General features: G+C 40.8%; 1 protein-coding gene across 2 annotated transcripts in view; it reads right to left on the bottom strand.

Moving 5' to 3' along the window:
- Window positions 1–3,831: 3,831 nt before the first annotated feature.
- FAR1 (fatty acyl-CoA reductase 1) overlaps window positions 3,832–26,983 on the bottom strand; it is an 86,112-nt gene continuing 62,960 nt past the window's right edge. Inside the window, exons 9-12 of one of the 2 annotated variants that reach the window (XM_015412836.1) lie at window positions 26,238–26,409; window positions 14,448–14,577; window positions 12,860–12,987; window positions 3,832–6,907 (exon numbers count right to left, since the gene is read on the bottom strand). In XM_015412836.1, coding sequence (XP_015268322.1) covers window positions 6,745–6,907; window positions 12,860–12,987; window positions 14,448–14,577; window positions 26,238–26,409 — 593 coding nt within the window. In that variant the 3' untranslated portion in view covers window positions 3,832–6,744. The remainder of the gene's footprint in view (window positions 6,908–12,859; window positions 12,988–14,447; window positions 14,578–26,237; window positions 26,410–26,983) is intronic. The other variant, XM_015412845.1, reaches the window with a different exon arrangement.

Raw genomic sequence — 26,983 nt, 5'->3', positions numbered from 1 at the left:
GTCAGACTGACAGGCCTGTAATTTCCCGGATCTCCTCTGGAACCCTTTTTAAAGATGGGAGTGACATTAGCTACCTTCCAGTCCTCAGGAATGGAGGCTGATTTTAAGGAGAGATTACATATTTTTGTCAGGAGATCCACAAGTTCACAATTGAGTTCTTTCAGAACTCTTGGATGTATGCCATCTGGGCCTGGTGATTTATCAGTTTTTAAGTTGTTTATCAGTTTTAGGACCTCCTCTCTCGTCACCTCAATCTGACTCAGGTCTTTCAACACCCCTCCTGAAATCAGTGGTTCTGGAGTGGGCAAGCACTTCTCATCTTCCACAGTGAAGACGGAGGCAAAAAATGCATTTAGCTTCTCAGCCATTTCCCTATCATCCTTCAATACTCCTTTTACCCCTTGGTCGTCCAAGGGCCCCACTGCCTCCCTGGCTGGTTTCCTGCTTCTAATGTATTTGAAGAAAGTTTTATTGTTGGTTTTTACGTTTTTTGCTATATGCTCCTCATATTTCCTTTTTGCCTGCCTGACTACAGACTTGCATTTTATTTGCCATAGCCTGTGTTCCGTTTTATCAGCCTCACTGTGACTAGCTTTCCACCGCTTAAAGGAATCCTTTTTACCTTTTACAGCTTCCATTACTTTGTTTGTAAAGGCTTTTTCCTTTACCTGTTTGTGCCTTTCCTAACCTGTGGAATATATTTTTTGAGCTTCTAGAATCGGTTTTAAATAGTTTCCAAGCTTCCCCAATGGTTTTGACCCTTTCTACTTTTCCCTTCAGTTTCCTCCCCACATGTCCCCTCATATCAGAAAAATTTCCCCTTTTAAAGTTAAAAGTGGTTGTGTCAGTCTTTTTGGCCAGTTCTCTAATTATACAAATGTTGAACTCAACAACATTATGATCACTGTTCCCAAGCAGTGCAATCACTTTTACATCTCTCACCAGGTCTTGAGTGTTACTTAGGACCAAATCAAGGATCGCCTCTCCCCTGGTAGGTTCCGTGACCATCTGCTCCATAGCACAGTAATTTAGAGTGTCTAGAAATTCAATCTCTTTCTCTCTACTAGAACACATATTGACCCCCAATGAATGTGTGGTTAGTTAAAATCACCTATTACGACACAGTGTTTTTGTCTAGCTGCTATCTTTAATTTATTTATTTATGCTTTTGGCTTGTATCCTGCTCGAACCCCGAGGGGTCTCTGAGAGGCTTACACAATTATTTGTTCCCTAACTAAGGCCACAATCATGAGGGGGGGTGGCTTCCTACCAGCACCTGGCAGCGAGGCCTCTTGCTGATGTCTGGCCTTCTTCGGCGGCCTCAGACGTTGGCGCTCTCCTTCCGTGTCCCGGGGCAGATCTTCTCCTGATTCCGTGGCTCCTTCTCTCAGCAGGGCTCCTCTGGTGCACGGCCCATGGCCGCCACAGCTCCGACTATCGTCCTTTCCGGCTCCATCACGCTATGCCGCCGTGCTGCCGCACCTCCGTGGCGCCGCCCCTTCCGGAATCACGCCGCACTCGCTGGATGCTCCTCAGCCGCTCCAACACTTAACTCTGCCATTACTGTTCCATCGTCGCCTCCGCTGCACACCCCACTAGTGGGGAGGTACCCCCTGCTACCTAGGGCAGGTACCCATTTATCTCCTTGCTTTTTTAAAGATGTTAATGCTTTCAAACCGCTGGGTGGGCGGGAGCTAGGACTAGGGCCGGGAGCTCACTCCGGCCGCGGTGGGTCTTGAACAGCCACAGCGGCTGTTCGCTGTTATATCAGGTGTTCTTTACTACCTGCGCCACCGCTCCCGCTCATTCATCATTTTATAATCCTCCTCTATCTTCTTGATCTGGTGGGCGATAACAAACTCCCAGTGTCAAGTTTCCTTTTGGCCCCCCTATTTCAACCCCCAGAACTTCAAGAAGCGAATCCAATTCTCTTAGCCTCTCAATCTTTCTGGACTTTAGACCCTCTCTGACATACAGAGCCACCCCACCTCCAACCCTCCCCCCCCATCCTTCCGATATAATATATAACCGGGAATCACCGTATCCCACTGATTTTCCTCATCTCACCAAGTTTCTGAAATACCCACAATTTCCCTCCGACACCAAGCACTCCAACTCCCCGATTTTACCTCGGACACTTCTAGCATTTGTATAGAAACAGATGTAATTTCCCATACTAGTTAAGCCTGCCACCTTCCTCTTGCTATCTCGAGACCTTGTCAGGCAGTCCATGTCACTAGCCATGGTCTCAGTGGACAATTTCAATCCACCTCCCTGTAGAAAAGCAACAGGTACCCCCTTCATCTCTCTGAGATTGAACCAACCCGAACCAGAGACTTTACACTTAACAAATTATTCGGAAGACTCTCAAGAAGTCAGATTGAACAGAGAGCCTGCCCATGCAGAAAGTGGAGATGGAAACACTCATTTATTTAGATTAATTTTTATTTCTCCATTGATATCACACTTTCCTGTATGTGCACACGATTATCATTTAATACATCTGTTGTCTGGTGAAGATAAGGCTATTACCCTCTCTGTAGTTTATCTAATTGCTGCCTTGAAGATTCACCCCAAAACATAGCGAATTTCCACCTAGATGCTCATATGCATACAGGTGCTCTTTTGGCATAGGAACTGGAAATTAACCCCCTTGAAGATCCAGAAGAAAAATCTGGTGCCTAAATTCCGAACACCTTAATATTGTTGCAGATTTTTCATTACCCTGTGGGATTCATTCCCAAGTGAAATCTTCCCTTTAAATTTGATATAAATTTAAAATAACCCAAAGGAACACATAAAGTGCAATTCTAAACTGAACTGCATGCTTATAAACCCATAGAAATCAGTGGGTTTGGAAGGGCATAGTTCTGTTTAGGACTGTACTGCTAACTTAAACTGCAATTAACCAAAATAGATTTTAAAAAGATGGTTTGAGAGCATCCTGAATTTGACAGCGTTATCTAAATGATAGCCAGGGAAGAGATTGTTTCCCACCTTCTACCTACACATCCCATTCTAAGGCATATTTCTTTAACATGAGTTAATCACCTCACATTTTTTAGCCACTTTGTCAATCTCAGTGTGGCCACATGCAGGCCTTTTCAACAGATATCTATAAATACAATGCTTTAGAATACATTAAGAAATGTTTTAAAAGTACAAGACCAAGATGTGGGTAAAACAAGATAGTGGGAAAGAGAAAAAATTACAGAGAAACTGTTTTAAGAATAAAAAGGACTTGCTCACACAATTACTTGCAGCATGTGGAATTTTCACAGTATTTAAGCTGTAGGTGGTGGCATCTGTAACTGTTTTTGTTCTGCCCTTCATCCAAGGAGTTCAAGGCAGCACATATGTTCTCCCCACCTGATGTATAAATACAAGTTTCATGGCAGGATGGTGATTTTAACTCAAGTCTCCCCAGTTTAAAGATTTCCATAGACAGAAGGTTTCCCATCCACTGAAGTGTAACTTTGCCCCCTTTCCCCAGAGCCTCAAATGATGCTCCTGGGGGACAGGAGACCCCAACAAATAGCTTGGGGGAACTAGGAATTGGCAAAAGTTGCCTCCCATTGCACACAAAGAAATTTTAGGTGAAAGCCTAATCATCATACCACAAAAATATTTCTGGGAAATCTATTGCATCTTCATTCATGTACTACAGTACCTGAAAAACATGGTAGGCACTATCTGCACAAAAGATCAAATTGTCATGTAGACATTTAATACATTTCTACCCTAACAAAGAAGATTAATTATTGTGTGGAACTGTCGATTTTGTCTTTTGTTCAAGCTTTACTTTGGGCTTCTGATCATATGAACACATCAAAATGTCTTATACTGTTTATCAAGATCAGTATTGTTTAGTCTGACTGGTGGCAGCTCTCTGGGGTCTTGGGTACAGGTCCTTCACATCCTCTGTAGCTCATCCTCTTAACTGGAGATGTTGTGGATTGAACCTGGGGCCTTGACTGAAACACCTTCTGCATGCAGAGCAGCTGCTCTACCACTGAGCCCTGCACCTCTCTCCAAATACACAGTAAACACACACAGGATTGCCTTGTAAGGCTCTTTGATCAAGGAATAATTTGCTCACAATTTGTACTTCTGTGTTTGTACTTGTTTTAATATTTCAAGACAGAAAAAAACCTTTTAATGGTAACAAGAATTGTTGGGAGTGATCCGCTAATTCTGTAATTTTCCCATTTCTGGAAATCAGACCATTTCAAGATGTCTGGATGGCGGTTTTACTGGTCCTGTTTCATCAAAACATGATTTCTATTAGTGCTTCTACACACTTTACACAACTTGATACATTCAACAAACATCATATTCAGGAATTTGTTTATTTTTGGTTTACAAACAAAGGCACCCAATATTTCTGTTTTATAAAAGTTTATCATTTAAAATTCTTTGCAGAATCTATTTCTATATCAGAAAACGCCAGTGCAGGATAATGTTCTTCCTATGGTCCCAAATTTTAAACTCTGGCAGACCTACTGAATAATCACCTGCTGTAAAATGCTCTTCTGTTACTTCAGATTTCACTGTTTTTAAAGTCCATGAGTAGATTTCTTAGAATAATACACAAAATTATAGATCCCCTTTGTTTTAGTTAACAATTCTGATAATATGAATTGCAACACTACAAGATCCAGATATGACAGTATCTTAGCTGTAACAATTTTTGTGGAATGCCCAAAACACTATGAAACAGCATGGTGTTATTTCTTTGTATGAGGAAAACGAAACATTCACATCAAAACCAAAACCAGGGACTCCAAGATGGCAGCCATTAGGTATTAGAATCTCACAAGGAAAATTGCATAACTCATTTAATCTCTGATTACCTTCAGCAGTGTTATGAACAGTGGCATTTTATCAGTTGTATTCCTTTTGAGGAGTTCAATAACAAGGTACACTGAGGAAAGTGAAAATAACATCCAAGCATCTTACAAATGCTTCTTTCAACCAAGTTAAACTACATCCACACAGATCATGGTGGGTTGTAGAATTCCAGGCACCTTGTGCAAGAAAAAAAGTCTACAGGCATGCTCAAATGCTAAGTAAATGATTTCAAGTCCAACAAAGGAGGAGGAAACGTTAGGAAGCAGCTGTAACATAATAGGAATATTGCCAACTGTGACTTCATTCACAAAATCCACAATTTATTGTATGTTCCATCACTGTCACAACAGTCTCTCACACTTCTTAATGTGCGGTCCTTGACCATGCAACATTTCTATCACTGGAAAGAGTACACATAAATCTTTTAAACTTACATTTAAGTTCTAAGTGAGAAAAATTCATCTTTTACTAAGGGAGTTCCTTCTCCAAATTTACATACATGTGCAAGAAAGAAGTTAAATTTCCACAGCAGCTGAGTATAGGAAATGTGCTTTGTATAATTCTGACATTGTTCATTCAGAAATCATTCTCAATTTACCTAGACAGTGATTATAAAAAGAAACAGCTACAGTACAAGTCGATCAGTTTACCACCACCATACCACAGAGGGATGCTGGTTGTATCAAATAAGGAGGAATGTTAGTGCTCATATAGAATTTTATGCAAATGAGTTGTACTGCAAAATTTAAGTACTGAATTATATTTCATCTTTTATTGAGGACTCCTATATTTTGTTTCTTGAGGATGCAAATTAAACATGCAGAAAATAGATTGGTGTTTATTTAAGTAATAGCAATTCAACATCTTCCTCCATTTCTGAAAATAATGCCAAGTTGTATTTAGCATAAATATGTTGTCTTTACAGCTTAGAAGAAAGTGACTGAGACTTCAGTTTCAAAATTCTGTGGGCAACATAGGGAGGGTGTGGTGTTTCCTAAACAAATTTATGTTCTGGATTTCAGAACAAAAATTTAAGAAGTTCCTGATTTCTTGTGCCACTTTGGAACAACTCTAGTAAAAATGTGTTTCCTTCATTTGTATTTATTCTAAGGAACAAGCTTACTTCTTCTCTTGGCCGTAGAGGCAGTTCTTATAAATTACAGTTCAGGAGAATGTAAGGAAAGCCACCTCTTGCACTTGCTTTCTCAACTGGGGGAGTTTATGCAGCCATGTGGATGCCTATGCTTACACATATGCATACACATTCTAGATCATGGCCAATTATTTCAACAGCAATCTCCGGTGGGTCAGTCTGGATCAGTAGGTGCACTTTCAAAAGCAGAACACAAAAGGTTCAGTTAGGAAGGTCTCATTTCCATAAGTAAACTTCACATCTTTACAGTCACCAGAAAGGAGGCAAGAGCAATAAAGGACTAACAGAAAGCCAAACTCACAATCATTTACAAGGACATTGCAATTTAAAAGTCTCAAATAAATAAGTCTATCACCTAAGTCAATAATTGGTTCACCTTAACTAAATGAGCTCACTTGCCATAAAAATTAAGTTTACTATGTTAAGGCAGATTTTAATTCAATGCATTCCAGAATTGCACAGTTACACTGGTCAGTGGCCTAAAGGTTTTCCTCACACAGAGATATTAAATCTGTTTTGTTGGATATTTAACCTACATATTTGCCTAATGACAGATTGCTCCAGAACCAGCCATATAATCTTCACAGAAATACACAATTAAGCATCACATGTACTGTATTTCACAATCCAGATCTAATATTTCATGTTTTTACAAAAGACAAGATGAGTAGGTACATTATACGGCTTTGTGCCATTAGACCACCATATGCATAGATGTCCTAATGTTAGAATTGTCCTCTTCAGTATCTCATAGTACTAGAGGCTCTGAAGTAAGAAAGGAACTTGTAACACAGGCTCACAACAAAATACCAGATGTTTCTTGCCATTTGTGATCTTGCAATGAAGATACGCCAGATGAGAATAACAAGCACTGTATTGAAGCCGTAACGGATGTTCCTTAACCTAGAAAATAAATAAAATGCAAATCAAGAAAAATATGGAGAACAATACATGATTTTGAATGGCAAATAATGTAGGAATATAGAGGTTTCAACACAGAGCTTAAATTTCTACACAGGCAAGAGGCCTAAGCATCAACATGGACTTATTTAGAAAATTTCTGTGCTGCTGGAGACACCTAGACTAATTATACTGGAGGACTTCAGCCTTCATGCCAAAGGTACCTTGACATGGCAGGCCCAGGATTTTATAGCTTTTTTAGCTACCCTGGGCCTCTCTCAGATCATGATTTTTATACAACAGTCTGGGATGCTGGTTGTTGGGTGCCAAAAGGCTACGTTTTATTCTGATGCCTATGCTAGAATTCTGTTTTATAGATTGTAACTTAATTATTTTTGTAAGTATGTTTTTATCTTTACTTATAGATTATTGATGCTGTTGAGCGGCCCTGAGCCCTCTGACCAAGGGGAGGGTTGGGGTATAAGTCTAAAAAAAGAAATAATTTTTTTAAAAAATGATGGGACAAAATTCAGGAGGCCCAGGTCAGCTGGAGGGCCTGATACCAGTGTTGTGCTGCAGTCATGAAATTTGCAATGCACTTCTGTACTGCAGCCACTGCGGGTGCACGGAATGCACAGCAGAGTTAAATAGCTGTCACTCTACTTTCTGCTTAGAGTGCCTTTCTGTAAAGATCACTGCAGGGAGCCAAACACTTGCATATCTTGCTAAACTCATCAACAAGCTAGCACTGGAGCAGGGCAAGACCAGCCAGCACAGCTCATGGCTGCTAGAGTCATTGCCAGGCTGCAGCCTCCTAACAAGGTCGTTTTCCCCAACAGACTGTTTTTCTCGTTCTTTCCTTCCACTCAGCACCATAATTTTGTCTGCTTAGCTAGATCTTGCAAGGGGGCAGCCCTGGTAGTGTGTAGTAGAAAATAAAACCTTTGCTCTTTTCTTAATTTCTCTTCCTCTTTTCCATACTTTTCTCCTTTTTGCTCTTCTTTTCATGATATACCTCCATTTCTCTCTTCCCCTTTCTAATCCCCCCTCCACCTCTCAGTCTTACTTAATTCATCATCCCTATCCTGGTTGGCAACTTAGACATTTTAATAGTAGTATGGTAGCAAATCCTTATTAATATTATGAAAGGGGGGAATGAATATTTCCCCATGATCTATCAAAGTAATAAAAGCAGGGCTATTTTTGGGCAGGAACGCACAGGAACGGAGTTACGGCTGGCTTCAGAGTTGGCCAAGCCCACTACAGGCAAAACCTCTGCATGCGTGGATACAGAGGGAAGGCCTGGAGAGCGACCCCTGGTGACTCCAAGGCAGGCAGGCCGGGGGGGGGGCGGCCCTGTAAGGATCGGGGAGGCATTTAAATACCTCCCCGTGCCTTCCCTGGCCTGTCCAAGGGTCAGCTTGCCCAGGCTCCCTGCAGCCGCAGGGCACCCAGGCAACCCAAGGGAAGGCATGCGGGTGTGGCCTAATATGCCAATGAGTTTCTGCTGTTGGGTGTAGCCTATTATGCTAATGAGTGCCTGCTGGGCTTTTTCTACAAAAAATGCCCTGAGTAAAAGGATGCTCTTCCCCTTACAAGCATGGTAACTGAATGCTAATCTGATTTAGTGGTTACATATGTTAGAACTAGGGGTGTGCAAAAAAAAAAATGCCGGTATTTTCAGCTTCGGGTAAATCAGAACCAAAAAATATTGGTAAAAGCCGAATTTCCCCAGTAAAATACCAGTAAGGTATTTGGATTGGGGCTATTTTTCTCCTATTCCTGAATATATTCAGGTTCGATTTACACCACCAGAGGGAAAGGAGGCATGTTAAAATGTCTTCTTTCCCTCTGGTAGCCCTAGAGATTTTCCTGTCAATTTCACTGCCAGTCAGCTGGGAGTGAAATTGACTAGGGAAAGCCTGTGCTCTCTGCCTTCCCTTCTCAAGCTGACAGATTGTAGCTGGAGAAGGGCAGGCAGGGAAGCTAGGCATGTTTAAAATGCCTTTCCCCAATTTTGGGGAGGGAAAGAAAGGCATTTAAACATGCCCCCCCCCCCTTCCTCGAGCTTCTCCACAAAAGCGAAGAGGCTCAGGGACGGAAGAGGAGATGTTTGCATGCCTGCCCTCTGTCTTCCCAGCCTGCCTGCCAGCTGTGGGGCATCTGGAGAAGATCAGGCAGGGAACCAGGCATGTTTAAAATGCCTTTCTTTCCCTCCCCCACATCAGGGAGGGAAAGAAAGGCATTTAAACCCAACAGCTGACTGGCAGTATAGCAAAATGAACCCGAAAAGAACCTGGATAATTATGGCTTTTTCAGGTTCAGCTATACTGGTAGCCAAATACAGATCAGAGATTACTGACAAGGTATTTTTTTGGTTCGGCTATAGCCGAATGCACACTCCTAGCTAGAACTCCTTCTCCTCTGCTTAATTGGATTTAATTATATTTTGAACACTGTTCAGGTAGGGGGTTGCTGTACTGGTGGGACATCTAATATCCCTGTAAACGCCACTTTGCTACTGTAGCTAAGCTTCATGCTAAATGACAAACATCAGTCTTTTTAGAAAATATGTCAGTAAAATCAATCCCAATGATCTCAGTACTTCTCATCCAGCACCACTACATAATAAATTTGTCCCTGCTTTTGTGCTAGCTAAAGATATAAGGGTACACAAATAGATTTTTTTACTGATTTACTTAGTAAAGATTTATTGTGATGTGAATTTTTTGTGAATTACAGCCCACTTCATCAGACGTAAGAAATGTATCCTATACTGTTGCACATATGAATATATGTACAGATATAAACATTATAAAATTAGACACTTGGTCTGTATCAGGGTCATATAGGGGGTCCATGATGGCTCTCAGCAACCCCAAGACCAACACATGAATGAGGTCATATCTTGGACTTGAATTTTTTTGCACTGAAACCTCTGAAGGAAGGTCTAGTTTCAGGGTTGGAAATTCAGCCTGAACCACAATCTGATCACTATCTAATTAAGGCAAAGGTGAATGTGGTTCTGACACTTTGCAGGAAAGGGTCCACAGTTGAAATAGTTCACCCATGGAGGCTCATGAATCCTACTGGATTCCACAATGCTCTGCTGATAAAATCTCTCAAACACATTCTGAATTGGATGCTGGTTGGAAGACGGTTCAGATAGTCTAATCTGCCATTTGGCTGATTTATGGACCGTTATGACCCAGTTATTACAAAAGATGTTGACAGGTTCCTGGGATCTGTGAAGGATACTACTTGTGCTCTAGACTTTTGTCCATCCTAGTTGCTGAAATAATGCAAGGGCCACACTAACAAATCATTGATGTCCACCATAAATTAGTCACTGATTCAGGGCGCCTTCCCTCAACCACTCAAAGAGGTGGTTATCTGACTACTACTTAAAAAAAAACTATTCCTACAGAAAAGCAATGTGACCATTATTGCCCTGTCTCTAATTTGACCTTTATGGGAAAGGTGATTGAGAGTGGTGGTGGACCAACTCCAGGCCTTCTTGAATAACTCATGGTCTGGACTCTTTTCAGTCTGGACTATGTGACAGATATGGTACTGGAGGCCTTGGTTGATGATCTCTGAATATAGACAAAGATCAAGCCACAAGGTTGCTCCTACTGGATTTACCTGCTGCCTTTAATACAGTTTTGTTGTTGTTCAGTCGCACAGTCGAGTCCGGGCATTAGTAGGTATCAGGAGATGTGCTTTGGATTGGTTTAAATAATTCCTTACAGATCAGACCCAAACGGTTGTCATGAGACCAGTCATCAGTGTGGAATTTATACTAAGGTGTGATCTTATCTCTCATGCTTCTTAAACTCTAAGTCAAGCCCTTAGGACAAATCATTAACAGTTTCAGAACTGGATGCTATTAATATGCCAACATCCAGCTCTATATCTACTAAAAAGTCCTGGTAATGTGATAGAAGTCTTCAGCCACTGCCTGACTGCAATGGTTAAATGGCTGAAAGTGAACAAACTGAAACTGAACCCTTACAAGATGGGGGTAATGTTAACTGGGAAGCCTAAGGTCTTGAAGGACACCATGCTTTCCACTTTCAGTGGGGTCCAGCTGACCCCTGCTGACTTGATCAAGAACCCACGAGTTATACTTGGCCAAGCATAATGGCTGAAGAAGCAACTTAATACCGTCACCAAAAATGCTTTATTCCAACTTAGCTTAGCCTGGAAGATGGCCCCCTACCTTGACTTAGCTGATCTGGACACCTGGATCCATGCCATGGTAAACAGCAAGACTAGACTACTGTACTGAGCTATACTTAAGTTTCATTCACATCCTGTCTTTCTCCCCAATGAGGACCCAAAGCAGTTTCCACTCCTCCATTTTATTCTCACAGCAACCCTGTGAGGTTAAGTTAGGCTGACTGTGGTGTGACTGGTCCTAGGCCACCCAGAGTGGGGATTTGAACCTGGGTCTCTCATCCTAGTCCAACACTGTAACCATTACATGCCACTGGTTCTACATAGGTCTCTTCCTGAAATCAACTGGGAGACTCTAGCTGATGTGGAATCTTGCAGCACAGTTATTATCAGAAGCTAGGCATAGTATGAATATCATTCCCATTCTGCAGTCATTCCACTGGCTGCCCATCAACTACTTAGTTCAATTCAAGTGGAGACCCATGCTTCTAGCATTCCACAAACTATGTAAAATGGAACTGAATGGGCATTTTGATGAAGGTGATAGAGTGACATTACATAATGGTTCAGGAGATAGGAATAGGTCTGTGGACTTCACTGTTGTATACTGTTTGTGATCTGTTGCTGTATGCTTTAGCTTGTTCTCAGTGCATTGTCTCTCTACTTACGTAATGACATTTACTGTTTGTATAGCTTGTCATGTCTGATACTTGTGTTTTGTTCAGGTTTCTGCAATCCCAGCCCTATAAAACTACTTATTAGATATCTCCTCATACTGATTGCATTGACTTACATTGTGTACTTTGCCTTGAGTCTCAGTGAGAAAGGTAGACTATACATAATGTAAACAATTCAAATCATTTTTAAACAAAACAATTAAAAATGTCTATACCTCATATCTAGAGAACCTGCTCAATATACTTGATGAACTAAAACTACATAAGAACTGAAATAATGAAATTTAGCAATTAAACCGCCAGCTTAAAAACAAAAAAAAAAACCTAGGCCAGGAGCATAAAATAGCTTTTAAAATAGTCTCACAATAGCTTCAAACCCTGTTTGCATTATGCAATTTGAAGTTACCTAAGACTATAATTAGCCCTCCCCCCCAGGGGGCAGAAGGTAAAGTTGCATCTACTATAAGTTTAATGTTATTCATAGAAACTGATGCACACTGTCTGAACGCAATGTTCCCTCTAAGCTGTGGAGTCTTGTGAGCCAAAATTCTACTTTGTGAGCTGCTGGCATTAAATTTGTGAGCGAGCGATTTGGCTACTGCATAAATTAGTTTGTTCTGGAAGACTAACATCACTTTTTAAAGTAATTCAGACCTTAGTATGCTTTCAAAGGTACCTTTTTGTCTTTGCAGGATGGGAAACATGCCATGGTACTTAGCAGGATCAACCCTTTTAGTAATCTCTTCCCCTTTCACCGCAATAGGGAGGTGAAGCCAAACAAAGACTAAGCAATGAGCTCTTATTTGCGTTTAGTCAGCCTATTCAGATAACAATGCCTCAGTAGAACTCACTTGAATTAAATCCTCTGAGGTTCTTGAATTACTCCAAGTTTTAAGTAGAAAGTCTGACATTATGTTTATTTTTAGGTGATTTTATTAGAAAGAAAGAAAGATTAGACAGAATCTGTTGAACAGGTGATCTAAACTGATTTGCTTCGAGAATGCAGTTGTTTAAGCTTTGCCCACAGTGGTCAAAGCAAAGCAGGAAAAATACAAAACTGCATTAGACAACAAAATAAAGTAAAAATATAAAGACATACTTATTCAAGTGTTTCCTAGCTGCTGGGAGACCAGACATTTCCTCATTCAGAACATACTTCTTTGTTCCCATGCAGTAGTTTTCCATATACTCTGCCCAATGTAACTGGCGAACATCAAAATTAAATACCTGCCATAATAAAATTGTTAGTATTACAATAAACATTGCATACAAATATTCAAAGGCTAAGTATTAAGAATGGCATAGATTAAATTGCTTCATGCCATTATGGCAACTGCAATGTTACTGAGCACCAAGAACTGTGTATTAGGAAGTTCTTGGACCAAACTAGAAGTTAAAATGGACATGACACTGGGAGTTCCACAAGCAAAGCCCCCAGAATGTGCTTCCCAGAATTAGATACACAAGAACCCAATTGATGACAGGACTGTGGCCTAAATTTCAGCCATGGCTTATTAGCCCCTTCTTCCTTATACATTTCTTAAAGCAATCTCCTGGTTTATCTACCTCCTAAACAGGAAATAAGGCAATAAAGTTTCTATACTTGTACAGCACTTTCTGTCAAAGGGAGAATTTTTAAGATGCCTGACACAAACTAAAACACTATCAGGATAATTGCAGAATATTTTTCACAGCGGTTATGTGAACAACTTTAAAAAGTTCAATAAGTACTCAATATTAATCTATTTTTGGGTCCAGCTCTAATATTACAGTGCAGCAAACACAAAGTGAAAAAGAGAACATCTTCATGGCTCTCATTAGTTTATTATTCAACATCAGATATTTGATATTTACTTAGATTACAGAACTGTAAGCCTCAACACTAACAGCAACACTTATTACAATAACCTTAGAGCTATTCATAATTATACCACAGTACAAATAAGCAGATGGTACTCTCAAGAGGTGCAGGCTACTTCCAGCCTCACTCAATAGTCCACCGCTAGCTATGTTTGAACTCCCAGAAGACACAAAGTCCTGTATGAGGGAAGTCCTATAGCCTGTGGCTGCACATTTTGGCTGATACCCAAATAACTACTTGCCTATGTAGAACTGTGTTGATCAAATTTCTTAGAGCTGCTTTTTGCAGGAAACATGTGGACTGTCTACAGAAGGACTGCAGATGCATTTGACAGCTATGTTTCGGCATTTTGTGTCTACCAATTACTATTTTCCATGTGCAGTAAGCAAGCATCACGACAGGTGATCAAGCTGCCATGGAGTTGCTTGGAGTGGCTGTCAGTACTGCCCCAACTTTCCTTTCTACAGCTGCTATTGGCCTTTTTGCTTTGCTGCCAGGGAGCATAGGACCACAACTGTACTACACTAGCAAAAACTTTGGCATACAGACTATCATCATACAGGAACATAACAGGGTGTCCTTCTCACTGGTAGTAGAAAAAATAATAAATAAATAAGTCCACAATAGAGAGACCTGATCACTTCAATAGTTACCATACTTCAGAATCCAAATTTAAATCAGATGCATATATATATTTCTGATTTTCTCTAAATGAACATCTTTAATAATTCATAATGCAAAATCTGCACAGAAACTATGAAAATCCCTTCTTTACACTACAATTTCATGTTCGATCGACGACAAAAAACATTAGAGAATTACTTGCCTTTTTGTCTTCAGGACCCAGTTGGCTCATAAGCATATTTACATTGTCTGTGTTCCATTCCCAAGAATTACTGGTAAAGTATTCTAGTAACATCATAGCCTTGTGAAGACGTGTTATTGTTTTCATCATCCTATAGTCCAGGGAAAGTGTGTTACTAAAAGAAAAGGCGCTATTCAAAAGTATACACCACCACCACCCTAATTTCAGCAGGTATGATGCAATAAAGGAGCCTTCAATTTGGCCATCACATTAAAGCATTTAGTACATTTAACAGAATATTTCTGCATAGTTTTTCTTTTAAAAAAATTAAGAAAAGTCAACACCTGTATTTGTAGTCAGCATCATGAACACAAAATTTTACATATTTAGACCCATCTTATGCAATCATGAAGAAGAGGAACTATATCCAGTAGTTTTGATTAAATTATAAAAATCCTGTAACATTGTGATTTTATAAAAACATATTGTAGGATTTTAAGGGTAAGATGTAGAAAACTTGGAAGCCTTTATAATGAAGCACTCTCTCTCACACACGAAAGACTAGTTTCCCCTACAAAACAGACTACCTGGACTACAGAGTCACACACCTATCAGATGGCAGTCTTCTTTGGGGAGCCTCCTTTTCTCCATCATTCTAGCCACACAGAAGAAAAGTGATGGAACAGCCTCCATCACAAGAAGATGTCCCCCCCAGTATTATTGCTGATTACCCCAACTGGTGCAATGCAATGTGTCAGTGCAGATATTGACTACTTAATATGCAGAAATATTCTATCAATGTTTACTGCCTTGCTGGGTAACCACCGGTACCTTATCTGAATACAGTGCATTCAGTTATTAGGATCAATTTGGATAGCAGGCTTTTAACTATTACTAAAAAACAATTTGTACCCAGAACATTGTGAATGTACACATTTGAACCCCACATATTTCTCATCTTGAAAGAGACAGTGGCATGCATCTGCTCAACGTTTTCTTTCAACTTGATTGACCAGATATATTCCACCAGTACATGCTAACTGTAGCCTAAAGCAAATGATCATTCTATATATGGCAGTTACTGAGAGTTGATTTCCAGCCTGATCCTCATAATGGAACACACTGATAATAAACAGCAGGAAGGATGAAAGGGGGGCAGCAAAATATAAAATCAGCACTGAATATGCAACAGCCTTTAGAAAGTTACATTAACTCTGTACAGACTGTGGCCATTTGCCTACAGTGAGTAGGATCCTACTGTGTAAGAGTGCTGGAAATTTTAAATACTACATTTGGCAGAGAGGTATTAGAAGGAAGGCATACCACATACAAACAACTAGTCACCAGGAAAAACACAAAGTAATAAAACTAACACAACTTTTTTTGCCTAAGAGGGTATTTATTTTAATCTTTATTTTACTCAGTTTTTATCTTATTACTGGTGAGCTACAATGAGGAAAAGTGCATGACTCTCACCCATGTTATTAAGAGCTTAGCCAGAGCTCTTTCTTCCAAATATTCATAAGCAAAAAATTGAGAACAGAAAAACAAAATGCTATATATAATCAATGGTTTCAAGTAATACAAGGGGGAAAAACAATGAATTTAAATACATTTGAAGTTACAGAAAATATGCTAAGAGCACCACTTCAATCTCTTTTCAGTTGAAGACTTCTTGGTTTGTTCCATGGATATCCCTTCGAAAGAATTTTAAAAGCTAGGAACTGGCACTGTTAACAACATTTCTACTATGAAGTAAAGGCTCCTGAATCCAATACGCCACAAGTTTCTACTAAAACATTCATAGTCCCACTAAATTAGTGTCACGAAAGTAGGTGCAGGTGGGTAGCTGTGCTGGTCTGAAGCAACAGAACAAAGTTTGAGTCCAGTGGCACCTTTAAGACCAACAAAGTTTAATTCTGGGTATAAGCTTTTGTGTGCATGCACACTTCGTCAGATACCTTTGTTCTGCATTAGCCAGTGTTATAGAAAGGGCGCAGCAGTACCAACCTTACACTGCCACAGCAAGTTAACAAAGAAAACACAACAGTTCAGCCAGATGGTCCAGCTAGTCCAGCATCTTGTTTCCCCACGATGGCTGACCAGACACCCCAAAATGTCCACAGCAAGGGTTCAAGGGCATAACCTCCATTCAGTAGCATAGTGCCTCCCAATATGAAGGTACCATTCAGCCATCATGGCTGGCAATGATGGACCAATCCTGTATGAACTTGTCTAACCCTCTTTAAACCTATACAAGCTATTGGCCATCACCATACCCTGTTGCAGTAAGTTTTGCCAAGTACATTCCAGATTGTGCAGAGAAGTTTTGTCTGTCCTGAATCTGTCACTCATCAACTTAAATGGGCATCCTCCAATTCAAGTATTTTGGGAGATGAGGAAAAAAGGTCTACTCTCTTTCCCAACACCACACCTAATCTAATGTTATTAACTTCTATTATGACCTTCCCTAGTCATCTGAACTTGAAAACCTCAAATCGTTAACACTTCCTTGTTGGGAAGGTACTCCAGTTTCTTGATATGATTGCTCTCTGCTGCACGTTTTCAGGATTCATCATATTTCCCTGATGTGAAGCATTTACAGTATTCCAGATGCAGTCTGGAATACAGGCAGTTTTATTTTCAATTCCTAGCACAGAATTAGTTTTTTCACTAGTGCCACATACTTAGTGGATTTTTCTCTGAACTACCTACAAAGACCCCAAAATATTTTCCCCAATCAACAACCACCAGTTCAGACCTGTTAGTATATATGGAAAGTCAGATTTACCCTGCCCCTGCTTTTTACCACTTACTTACATTAAATCTCATTGACCATGCTATTACACTCTCTCAATCTGGAACCAGCCCCTATAAAGCCCTTCATGGCTTTGGACCTATGTATTTGCCGGACTGTGTTCCCTGTTATGCTCCCCCACAACAGCTTTGCTCATCTGAGCAAAACCTTCTTTAAGTGCTACCCAGCAACTGGGTAAGAACAACAGCTACCCACACTCCAGCATTCTTTGCTGTGGCTCCCATATAAAGAAGAAGAAGAGGAAGAGATTGGATTTATACCCCGCCCTTCACTACCCAAAAGTGTCTCAGAGCGGCTTACTAACTCCTTTCCCTTCCCCTCCCCACAACAGACACCCTGTGAGGTAGGTGGGGCTGAGAGAGCTCTTGACAGAAACTGCTGTTTTTCAAGAACAGCTCTTATCAGAACTACGGCTTGCCCAAGGTCATCCAGCAGGTGCCAAGTGGAGGAGTGGGGAATCAAACCCGGTTCTCCCAGATTAGAGTCCACGCACTTAACCACTACACCAAACCACTACACCAAATATGTCTGTCATTCTGTAGAATGTACAAAGCAGAAGTGTAATAAAGGTAATAGGATTGTAGTATAATGAAATGGTTCAGGAAGGCAGTTCTATAAAGAGAATAGAATCGTAGTCTACTGCAGTGTTTACTGTATATACATTATTGTGTTCGTACATTGACTTCTACTTTTGTAATCCATTCTCTGTTGGTTTCCATTTTTCTAATTTTGTAATCCTAGTCCTATTGTATTTTTACCACCTGCCTTATTTTTATATTTTGGTGCCTTGAGCTTCAGTGAGAAAGGGAGGTGATTAAATAAATCCTCTCTGAGTTCTGCACAATCTGCAATGGTTTTCCCCATTATGACTAATTTGGTGCCATCCAGAAATGTGGCTATTTCACTGCTCACTCATAATGCTACATCATTTATGAACAAAAGGAGAGCTGCATGGTGTATTGGTTAGTATTGGACAAGGATCTGGGAGACCCAAATTCACTCTCTGCCATGGAAGCTTATTGGGTGACCTTGGACCAGTCACACTCAGCCTGACCTACCTCACATGGCTGTTGCAAGAATAAAACAGAGAGCAGACCAATGTAATCTGCTTTGGATCCCCACTGGGCAGAAAAATCACAGAATAAATGAAGTAAATAAATAGTTGTTGTTGTTCAGTCGCACAGTCGAGACCGACTCTTCGCAACCCCATGGACTACATCACGCAAATAAATAGTACCAGTCCTATATCCATCAATGGGGAGGGGGGACCCACACTGCCCTCCAATGACAGAAGTGTCCATTTACTCTTCCACATCCTGTTTATTAATAACCCACAAGAGAGCTCTGCCCAGCTATCCCATGAGTCTTAAGTTTACTCAAGAGCTTTTTATGATTGACTGTGGAAAAAACTCTTGGAAGTCAATGTACATAATACCTACAGTTTTTCACCCTTATCCACTTGTTTGTGAACACTCTTGAAGAACTCGAACTGGGAAGGCAGGACTTCCCTTTGTAGAATGCTCTGTGGATTCTCCCTCTGTAGCATGCGTAACATTTCCCTTTACTAACTGTTTCCACCAGTTACCCAAAACAGATGTTACATGAACTGGCTTATCATTTCCCAGATACCCCTGGGGAAAAGTCAGCAACATGTTTACTGAAGCACTGGAAATTATCAGCGACAAACCGCATATTACAGTCAGAAGATCAATAATTTCATATGAGGGCCCTAAGAACCTTCAGGTGTTAATGTATATATCCCAGTGAGGAGTCTAAAAAGTTTGAAACTATCATAATGTTGTACAAACGTAGCAATAGAAGATAGTGCTAGCCTTATTCCTGCACATGTCTGTTGTGGGTGCAGGAATGGTTCAGATATTGATGAGAAACCCAGAGGATTTCTTCAATGCGTTCTATTTACTAGGCTTGGATTCTGTATCTTCCTTGTACTTCTTTTCTGCTGTGGAAGTAGTCCTCTGCAGTAGAGCACATGCCTCTCATGTTAGGCACGTTTCAGTCTTTTGAAAGCCATCAGTCTTGCACATGTGGAGGTGCTTTGTGGCAGAGGAATACACACTTCACAGTGGACTCTGTAATAAAGAGCACTGAAAGCAGAAGGAAGGTATAGGATTCAAGCTTAGTACTGTCTTTTGTTGACAACAGCTGTGCACTTCATCTGGAAGGTCTGATCATTACTTTCTTCGATACTACTTTATACTGCTTTCAAGTTTTGAACATGATAAGTGTTTGCTTACTCTTATTCCTTTCCCCTCCCTTGTTGTTGTCCTTCTATTCTCAAGCTTATTTTTAGAAAGGTACTTCAGCAGCAACCTGTTTATTTATTCTCTTTAACAGAACTGCCTAGTAAACTTTTAAATGCTAGATGAATAATGCATAGGCATTTGTTTCACAATGCCACAAATCTTCAGCTGCAACGTGACAAGCTAAACCAAATAGGGGCTACAAAAAGATTCTTTAAGCCAAGAAAACATTTTGAAATTAAAATATCCTGCATAAGAAAAAGTTTGATATGTTTTACTATCAAGCATGAGTGAGAACGTATCTTAACAAGGAAATACCCTTGGTGTACCCCTCGGAGGTATACCAACCTAGCAGTTCGAAAGCAAGAAATTGCAAGTAGATAAATAGGTACCACTTCGGTGGGAAGGTAACAGCATTCCGTGCGCCTTGATGTTTAGTCATGCCGGCCACATGACCATGGAACAGCGGATAGCGCTGGCTCTTTGGCTTTGAAACGGAGATGAGCACCGCAACCCTAGAGTCGGATTCGACTGGCTTTCGAGCAAGGGAACCTTTACCTTTTTACCCCTCGGAGGACATTACGCAGCTCAGCAGATAAGAACTTTTTTGTGGTCCCCAGCCCAAGAGAAATCTGGCTGTCCTAAACTAAGGGCTGAGTGTTTACTGCTCTGCCCCCAACTTGGTGGAACTTTCTGCCAAGTAACTTCTGTGCCCTGCGGGACTTACTACAGTTCTTCAGGGCTTGCAAGGCAGTGATATTTCACCAGCCGTTTAGTTGAGGACAATGATGGTGTCCATCTGGCTGGCACTCTCCCCGCTCCCCCCCCCCCGCAAGGTGGTAGCACAATTGCCATCTGTTTTTTAAACTGTATTGCTACTATGGAATTAAGGAACTTTGTTATTATGGAATTTAGGAACTTTGTTATTATGGAATTTCATTGTGACTTTCATCCATTTTAAATGTATAATATGATTTTGGTTTTGTTGTTCACCACCCTGAGCCCATATTGTGGAATGGGTGGTATAACAGCCGAATATAATAGACAGACAGACGGACAGATAGATAAATAAAATGTCTTCCTACAAAGCCTCTTTGTGGGCTTCCTATGATGTCCTGGAAACAAAGCCAGTGCATTGTAAACAGCTTCCCCTCACAGATTCTTTTCTATACCAATTTATCTGCTGAGGAACCTTTGCTCGGGAGTATTTTAGGGTGCACTGACAGTCAACAGAGAGTGCTAGCTTGGTGAAATCAATATGTCTCGTGGGCACTCAATGAAATTGCTGAGCAGTCGGGTTAGAACATATAAAAGGAAGTACTTCTTCGCCCAAAGAGTGATTCACACATGGAATTCACTGCCACAGGAGGTGGTGGCGGCTACAAGCATGGACGGCTTCACAAGGGAATTAGATATGTTAAATTTAAATATACCAGTCTGATGACTAGTTTATGCAATATTTTGATGTGAGCCGCCCTGAGCCTGCTTTCCGGGGAGGGCAGGGTACAAAATGAACTCGAATGATAAAAGGGTTGGAACACTTTCCCTATGAGGAAAGGTTAAAGCGCTTAGGGCTCTTTAGCTTGGAGAAAAGACGACTGAGGGGTGACATGATCAAGGTTTATAAGATTATGCATGGGAAAGAGCAGGTAGAGAAAGAGGTACTTTTCTCCCTTTCTCACAATACAAGAACTCGTGGGCACTCCATGAAACTGCAGAGCGGTCGGGTTAGAACGGATAAAAGGAAGTACTTCTTCACCCAAAGAGTGATTAACACATGGAATTCACTGCCACAGGAAGTGGTGGCGGCTACAAGCATGGACGGCTTCAAAAGGGAATTAGATAAGCATATGGAGCAGAGGTCCATCAGTGGCTATTAGCCACAAGGTATAGATGGGGGCTCTGGGGCAAGTGATGCTCTGTCTTCTTGGTGCTTGGGGGGTCAACAGTGGGAGGGCTTCTAATGTCCTGGCCCCACTGGTGGACCTCCTGATGGCACCTGGTATTTCTGGCCACTGTGTGACACAGAGTGTTGGACTGGATGGGCCTTTGGCTTGATCCAACATTGGCATCTCTTATGTTCTTATGTTTTTAATCCTGCATAAACAAATGGAGAAAGCACTCTAAAAGAACACAACATTTGTCTTTGTTTGCAAGGGGATAGGAAAGACTAACGCCACTGGACAGTCTTTTACTTAAGCTTTTCTGTTACAGAAGTGAACCTGTTGATGTTCTAAATTCTGATAATTTTATATGGAACCCAAGACTCTCCTAGATCACAATTAATAAAATACAAATCTTGAAAGGGGTTGGAACAAGGATTTAACAGCCACGCTCTCCTCTCTTCTATACACACTCATATACTCCACTAACAGTTTACAATTAACAATAGCTAAAACATTACTAGGTGCAATTTCTCGTAACCAAAAGAATCTTAAACTAAGGCGACTGTATAATATTTTTGTGCGATATATTCTTCAAGACATACACAGCAGCACACATGACTCCAACCCCATTAATCTTCAAAATATCATGAGGCAAGTTAGGATGAGAGAATGACATAACACAGTAATTTCCATGGCATAGTGAAGATTTGAACCCCAGGTGTCCTTAGTCATAATCCAACACTAACCAATACAGCAACAAGTAGTTGCAAAGTTAGGGTATTATTAGGCTACTAGGTAGTTCCCCGTTTAGTTTTTCCCCCCACAATCCAACTTCCTGCATTGCTCTACCTGACAGAAAAATGGAAATGCAGACTGACTCATACCAATATGTCCTAAGATTTACTATTCATAATAGTTGCATCCATAGTAACTGCAGTGACAGTCACTCAACCCTTGGATTTGCAAATATCAACCTTAATTTAGAAGATGCAAAGCAGTTCCAACAGCACATTGCTAAATCATAATGTCACAAGATAAAAATCATGATCTGTCATTCCTTTTACTTTGTGCTCTTATTTAGATATAGATTTTAGGGATAATATCTAACAATCTAACAATACATTTAATCGCTAAGAGAGAATCTGCAGCTCACTAACCAAAGAACGGTCTGAACTTGTTAGGACGCACTCTTTTTTGAAAGGTCAAATGGGCTAATGAAATGAAAGCTAGCTGAATTCCGTGGAGATCCAACTGAGATTACCTTGCCTAAAATAACATACAGAAATCCATATCAAATTGCAGGATACTGAATGTAAGTGGATAAGTTTTAACTGTTCTCTAAGGAGAAGGACAATAATTCATTCCAAACCAGCATTATACTCCCTCCTCCATTTCCCCAGTCCTCTGATATAGAAACTCAAGTGTTGAGGAAGTGCACAGATAGTTTTGGCTTCCAAGAACATAAGAAAATACAGGAAAACGATGCTTGTGTACTAACAGGAATTTGTCTGTGGACATACTTCTAGTGTTTTGCTGGGCAGCCGCTATAACCAGGAACTATCCATGCCTCACTTTGAACTAATTCCTTACACCACCAGCAGCCTTGTGGAGACACTCACCTGATCCACCTGCTGGCCAATCGCATCCTTTTGGTTTCAGCAAACAATGATATTATAGACCAACTCAGGTGCTCCCTGCCTATTACAATTAAGTCAAGTTACAGTAACAGCCGGTAACTGTACACGATCAGAATTAGGCATCTGAGTGGTAAATCACATACTGACAGAAGCATAGACATTTACGTATAGCTTTGTGTTCATATTTGCAGTGTATTAAACATTGCTATTTTATTTCAAACTGGGTCTCTCATGTGCTTTATATGCCCTTTTTCTGACATCTGGAAGGAACCTATGGTTACACACTTTCAACTACACAAATCAGTTAAGTGAGGTTACTCAGATGTGTGAAAAATATGAAATACTATTCAGCTTTATACTTAGACTAGGAGTAAGGCCCGTTGTGGGAAGAAATACAACGAGCTCTAGAAGGAAGTTCCAGGTGAGTGTCCCGGCTGTAGCTGGTGGGGCAGCAGAGGGAAGGGGAAAATAGAGGGAGGCAAGCCATGTCTATTTCCTTCTGCTTAGCTATAAGGCAGGGCTGTCTCAAGTCATTTTGCTTCCCCAAGTGAGTAGTATGAAAGGACAGCCTCACGGTAACGGGTAAGGTTCTCTTCACCCCTGACTCATGTTGATTTGGGGTTATGCAGCGGCACCTAAGGTGGAAAAGCACCTCCTCCTATGCCATGTCTTCTGGGTTCCAAGAGTCTGGAAAGCGGCTCCATAGCCAGTTACAGGGTTGCCAACTCTGGGTTGGGAAATACCTGTAGATTTGAGGGGTACAGCCTGGGGAGGGCAGGGTTTGAGGTGTGGAGGGACCTCAGCAGGGTACAATTCCATAGAGTCCATTGCCCAAAGCAGCCATTTTCTCCAGGAGAACTGATCTTGGAGATCTACAGGTGCTGCCTGGAGGCTTGCAATACTAAGGGGAGGGCCAGACCTGTAGATCTGAGGGGTAGAGCCTGGGGAGGGCAGGGTTGGGGTTTGGAGGGACCTCAGCAGGGTATAATTCCATAGAGTCCATTGCCCAAAGCAGCCATATTCTCCAGGAGAACTGATCTTGGAGATCTCCAGGTGCTGCCTGGAGGCTGGAAATACTAAGGGGAGGACCAGACCTGTAGATCTGAGGGGTAGAACCTGGGGAGGGCAGGGTTTGGGGTGCAGAGGGACCTCTGCAGGGTATAATGCCATAGAGTCCACTGCCCAAAGCAGCCATTGTAATAGCTGGGAAATTTTCTGTAGAGGAAATGTGCTGTGGCTGGGGAACATGGTGATTTCTGGGAGATCTCCAGGCCCCACAGGGAGATTGGCAACTCCAGTGACCATTTAAGGGAAATTGGGATATGTATTTTGGCAACTCCAGTGACCGTTTAAATGAAAACTGGGATATGTATTTTACCTCAGGACACATTCAATGACTCCCAACAAGCAACGTCAAACTGTTTAGAATGTTAGAGGCAAAGGCCAATCAGGCCACATATGCAAATGACCTCTGTGTTCCGACCGACTATTTGGGGGAGAGGAACAGCAAACTGTTTAGAATATTGGAGGGGAGACTCAGGCAACGCAGCCAGTGGGTAGGGACAGCTTCTGAGTGACAAATCAGGGATCCAACTGATTGGGGAGTGTGTGGAATGTTCAGGAGAGTCCACGACCAAAACAGAATTATTATATAGAGAGATATGAATGTTATGCAAGTGCACAAAGTTGAACAAGAAATTTATATCATTGACAAAGTATTTAAAAAATATACTTAAACATAAACAGAACCTCTTTGGAAAGGAGTCATAGCCTGTAGTGAGGAACATATGGAAAGCTGCCAAACCCTTGGGAGAGCAGTACAGCTGATGTTGCATGCGTCTGCATGCAGTAAATTTGCTCTGAGCAGCACAAGTTTAAGAAACTGGATACAGGTAGAAGCAGTCAGAGTTACCCAAATCCAGAAAAGATGAGGAACCATCATCTGCCCTTGCTTCCAGTTAGCACTGTGATAAAAGTAGAGGCAATTAATTGCCTGCACCAAAAAAGGTACAAAGAAATCCCTTTGCACAGTGAATTAGTGAGACATGTTAATGCCATGGAAGTTTTTCAGCAGGCTTTCATTCTATAATTCTGAAAAGTCAATGGCAGTCATACTAATATGCCCAGTGCCTTTTTTTGTACTTTAAAAGCCTCCTTTTCTACCCCTCCCCCATACTGTGGTGGAAAGAATAGAAGCTGACATTTCTTCTGTTCCATCAGAGATCAATGGTAATGGTCACACAATCTGAACACTGGTTCTGGAAAAGGAAGCTTGAAATTTGTGCCATAAAAAAAATTAAGGTAGGAACTGTGAAATTTCAATTATGCAGTTCTTAACTGGCCAAATGGGCAAATCGCTTACTTAAAAAAATGTAGCCAGAATAATTATAAGCCGAACGATGCTGACATAAAATGTAGTCAAAGTGGAGTGCAATGTCTATAAAAACCCACAAGTGTGTGCACCCATTTTGTGTCTCTAATCCCGTCCCCTCTCAGTGCACTTCAGCTTATAATTTCAATAACAGTGCTAGAGTGAGATAATTTCAGGGCTTTAGTAATTTGCCAGGATAGGTTTGCTATAGTGGCAAACGTCAGGCAACCACTAAATCCCACAAACACCCAACTCTTTTACTGTTATTGTTGATTATTCTATTAGTAAATCTAAGGGAAAAGCTCATGCCATTGATCCTCCACCGCCAACAAGCCTCCACCATCTTGCTAGCAAAAAAGTTAGCCCTTTCCTTCTTACCACGGTTTCTGACCTGTCAACCTGAGAACAACATCGTGTAACAACGCAGGAAGTATGTGACCGACTGTTGTCCAATATTGATGTATAAAGGGGTTAGACTGGAGTTTAACATTAGGACGCCTTATTGCTTGTTCTAAGGGATTCCTCTTGAACACCAAATTTAAGTAACACTCTGTAGGAAAAATAAGGGTCAAATGGTTTGAGTCGCTCTTGCTCAAAGCCTGTGCCTGCAGAGAATTCAAACTGACCTGAACATCTTGATTTAGGTACCTATTGCAAAATGCAGAACACACTATTTTTACTGTTGCCAGAAATGGAAGACTTGAATTCCGGCTCCTTTGACTTAAAGGACAATTCAACCATATTAAAAAAGACAGAAAACTTAGTTAATATGCATTACGGTGTAAACATGGGTTTGCACAAAGCCAGAGAAACACAAGACAGAGCTAGTCACCATTACCTTGGGCTTCTTCCTGTAATCCTGAGGTAGATATCATACAGGAATGCTGGGGCCTTATGGCTTACAGCAATCCAGTAGTGATATAAAAGGTGATTGGAGGTTAGATTTACATTGGGCCGTCTGAAGGCCTGTTCGAGAGGATTCCTCTTGAAAGTAGATATTACATGGTATTCTAAGAAAGAAAAGTTGTGTAACAGCTTTGATAATAACCATGTAGATATAATGGACTTCCACGGACATCACAATATACAATACTGCACATTGAATGAAACATATTGCTATTACACATTCTTCATTAACTAAATTGTTTATTTTAAGCAGTGAATCTCACATATAGTGCTAGTTTTGTACTTTCTACTCACTGCAGTTTCTCTTTCTGTTCTGGGCTCTTTGTTCCTACTTAATTATTAACCCCATGTTAGTAAATAATTGAAAATATAGCTGCATAGGCTGATACTACTTATAAGTTGTGCATCAAACAGTGACTGTGCTGCACTACAAAGTTTTAATCCAACATTTGAAATTAGCTGAAATTTCATACATATTCAAGATATATTTTAACAATTCACTAATTAATTTTAGAGTCTTACACTAAGGTCTTGGATTGCAAGTGTCTACTAGCTTCTTGTTCCCAAAAGTCAGACAAAATAAAATAGTCCCTATTTTATTGTATATACCAGATCTCTAAAAATATAGGACTCTGTTTCAGATAAAGCAACAACTAGCCTATAATTGATACATTAATT

The sequence above is a fragment of the Gekko japonicus genome, unplaced genomic scaffold (genome assembly GCF_001447785.1).
Source record: "Gekko japonicus isolate JY-2015 unplaced genomic scaffold, Gekko_japonicus_V1.1 scaffold821, whole genome shotgun sequence".
NCBI lineage: Eukaryota > Metazoa > Chordata > Lepidosauria > Squamata > Gekkonidae > Gekko > Gekko japonicus.
Note: the sequence above shows the minus strand (reverse complement) of the source record. Positions and strands in the feature narration are given on the sequence as shown.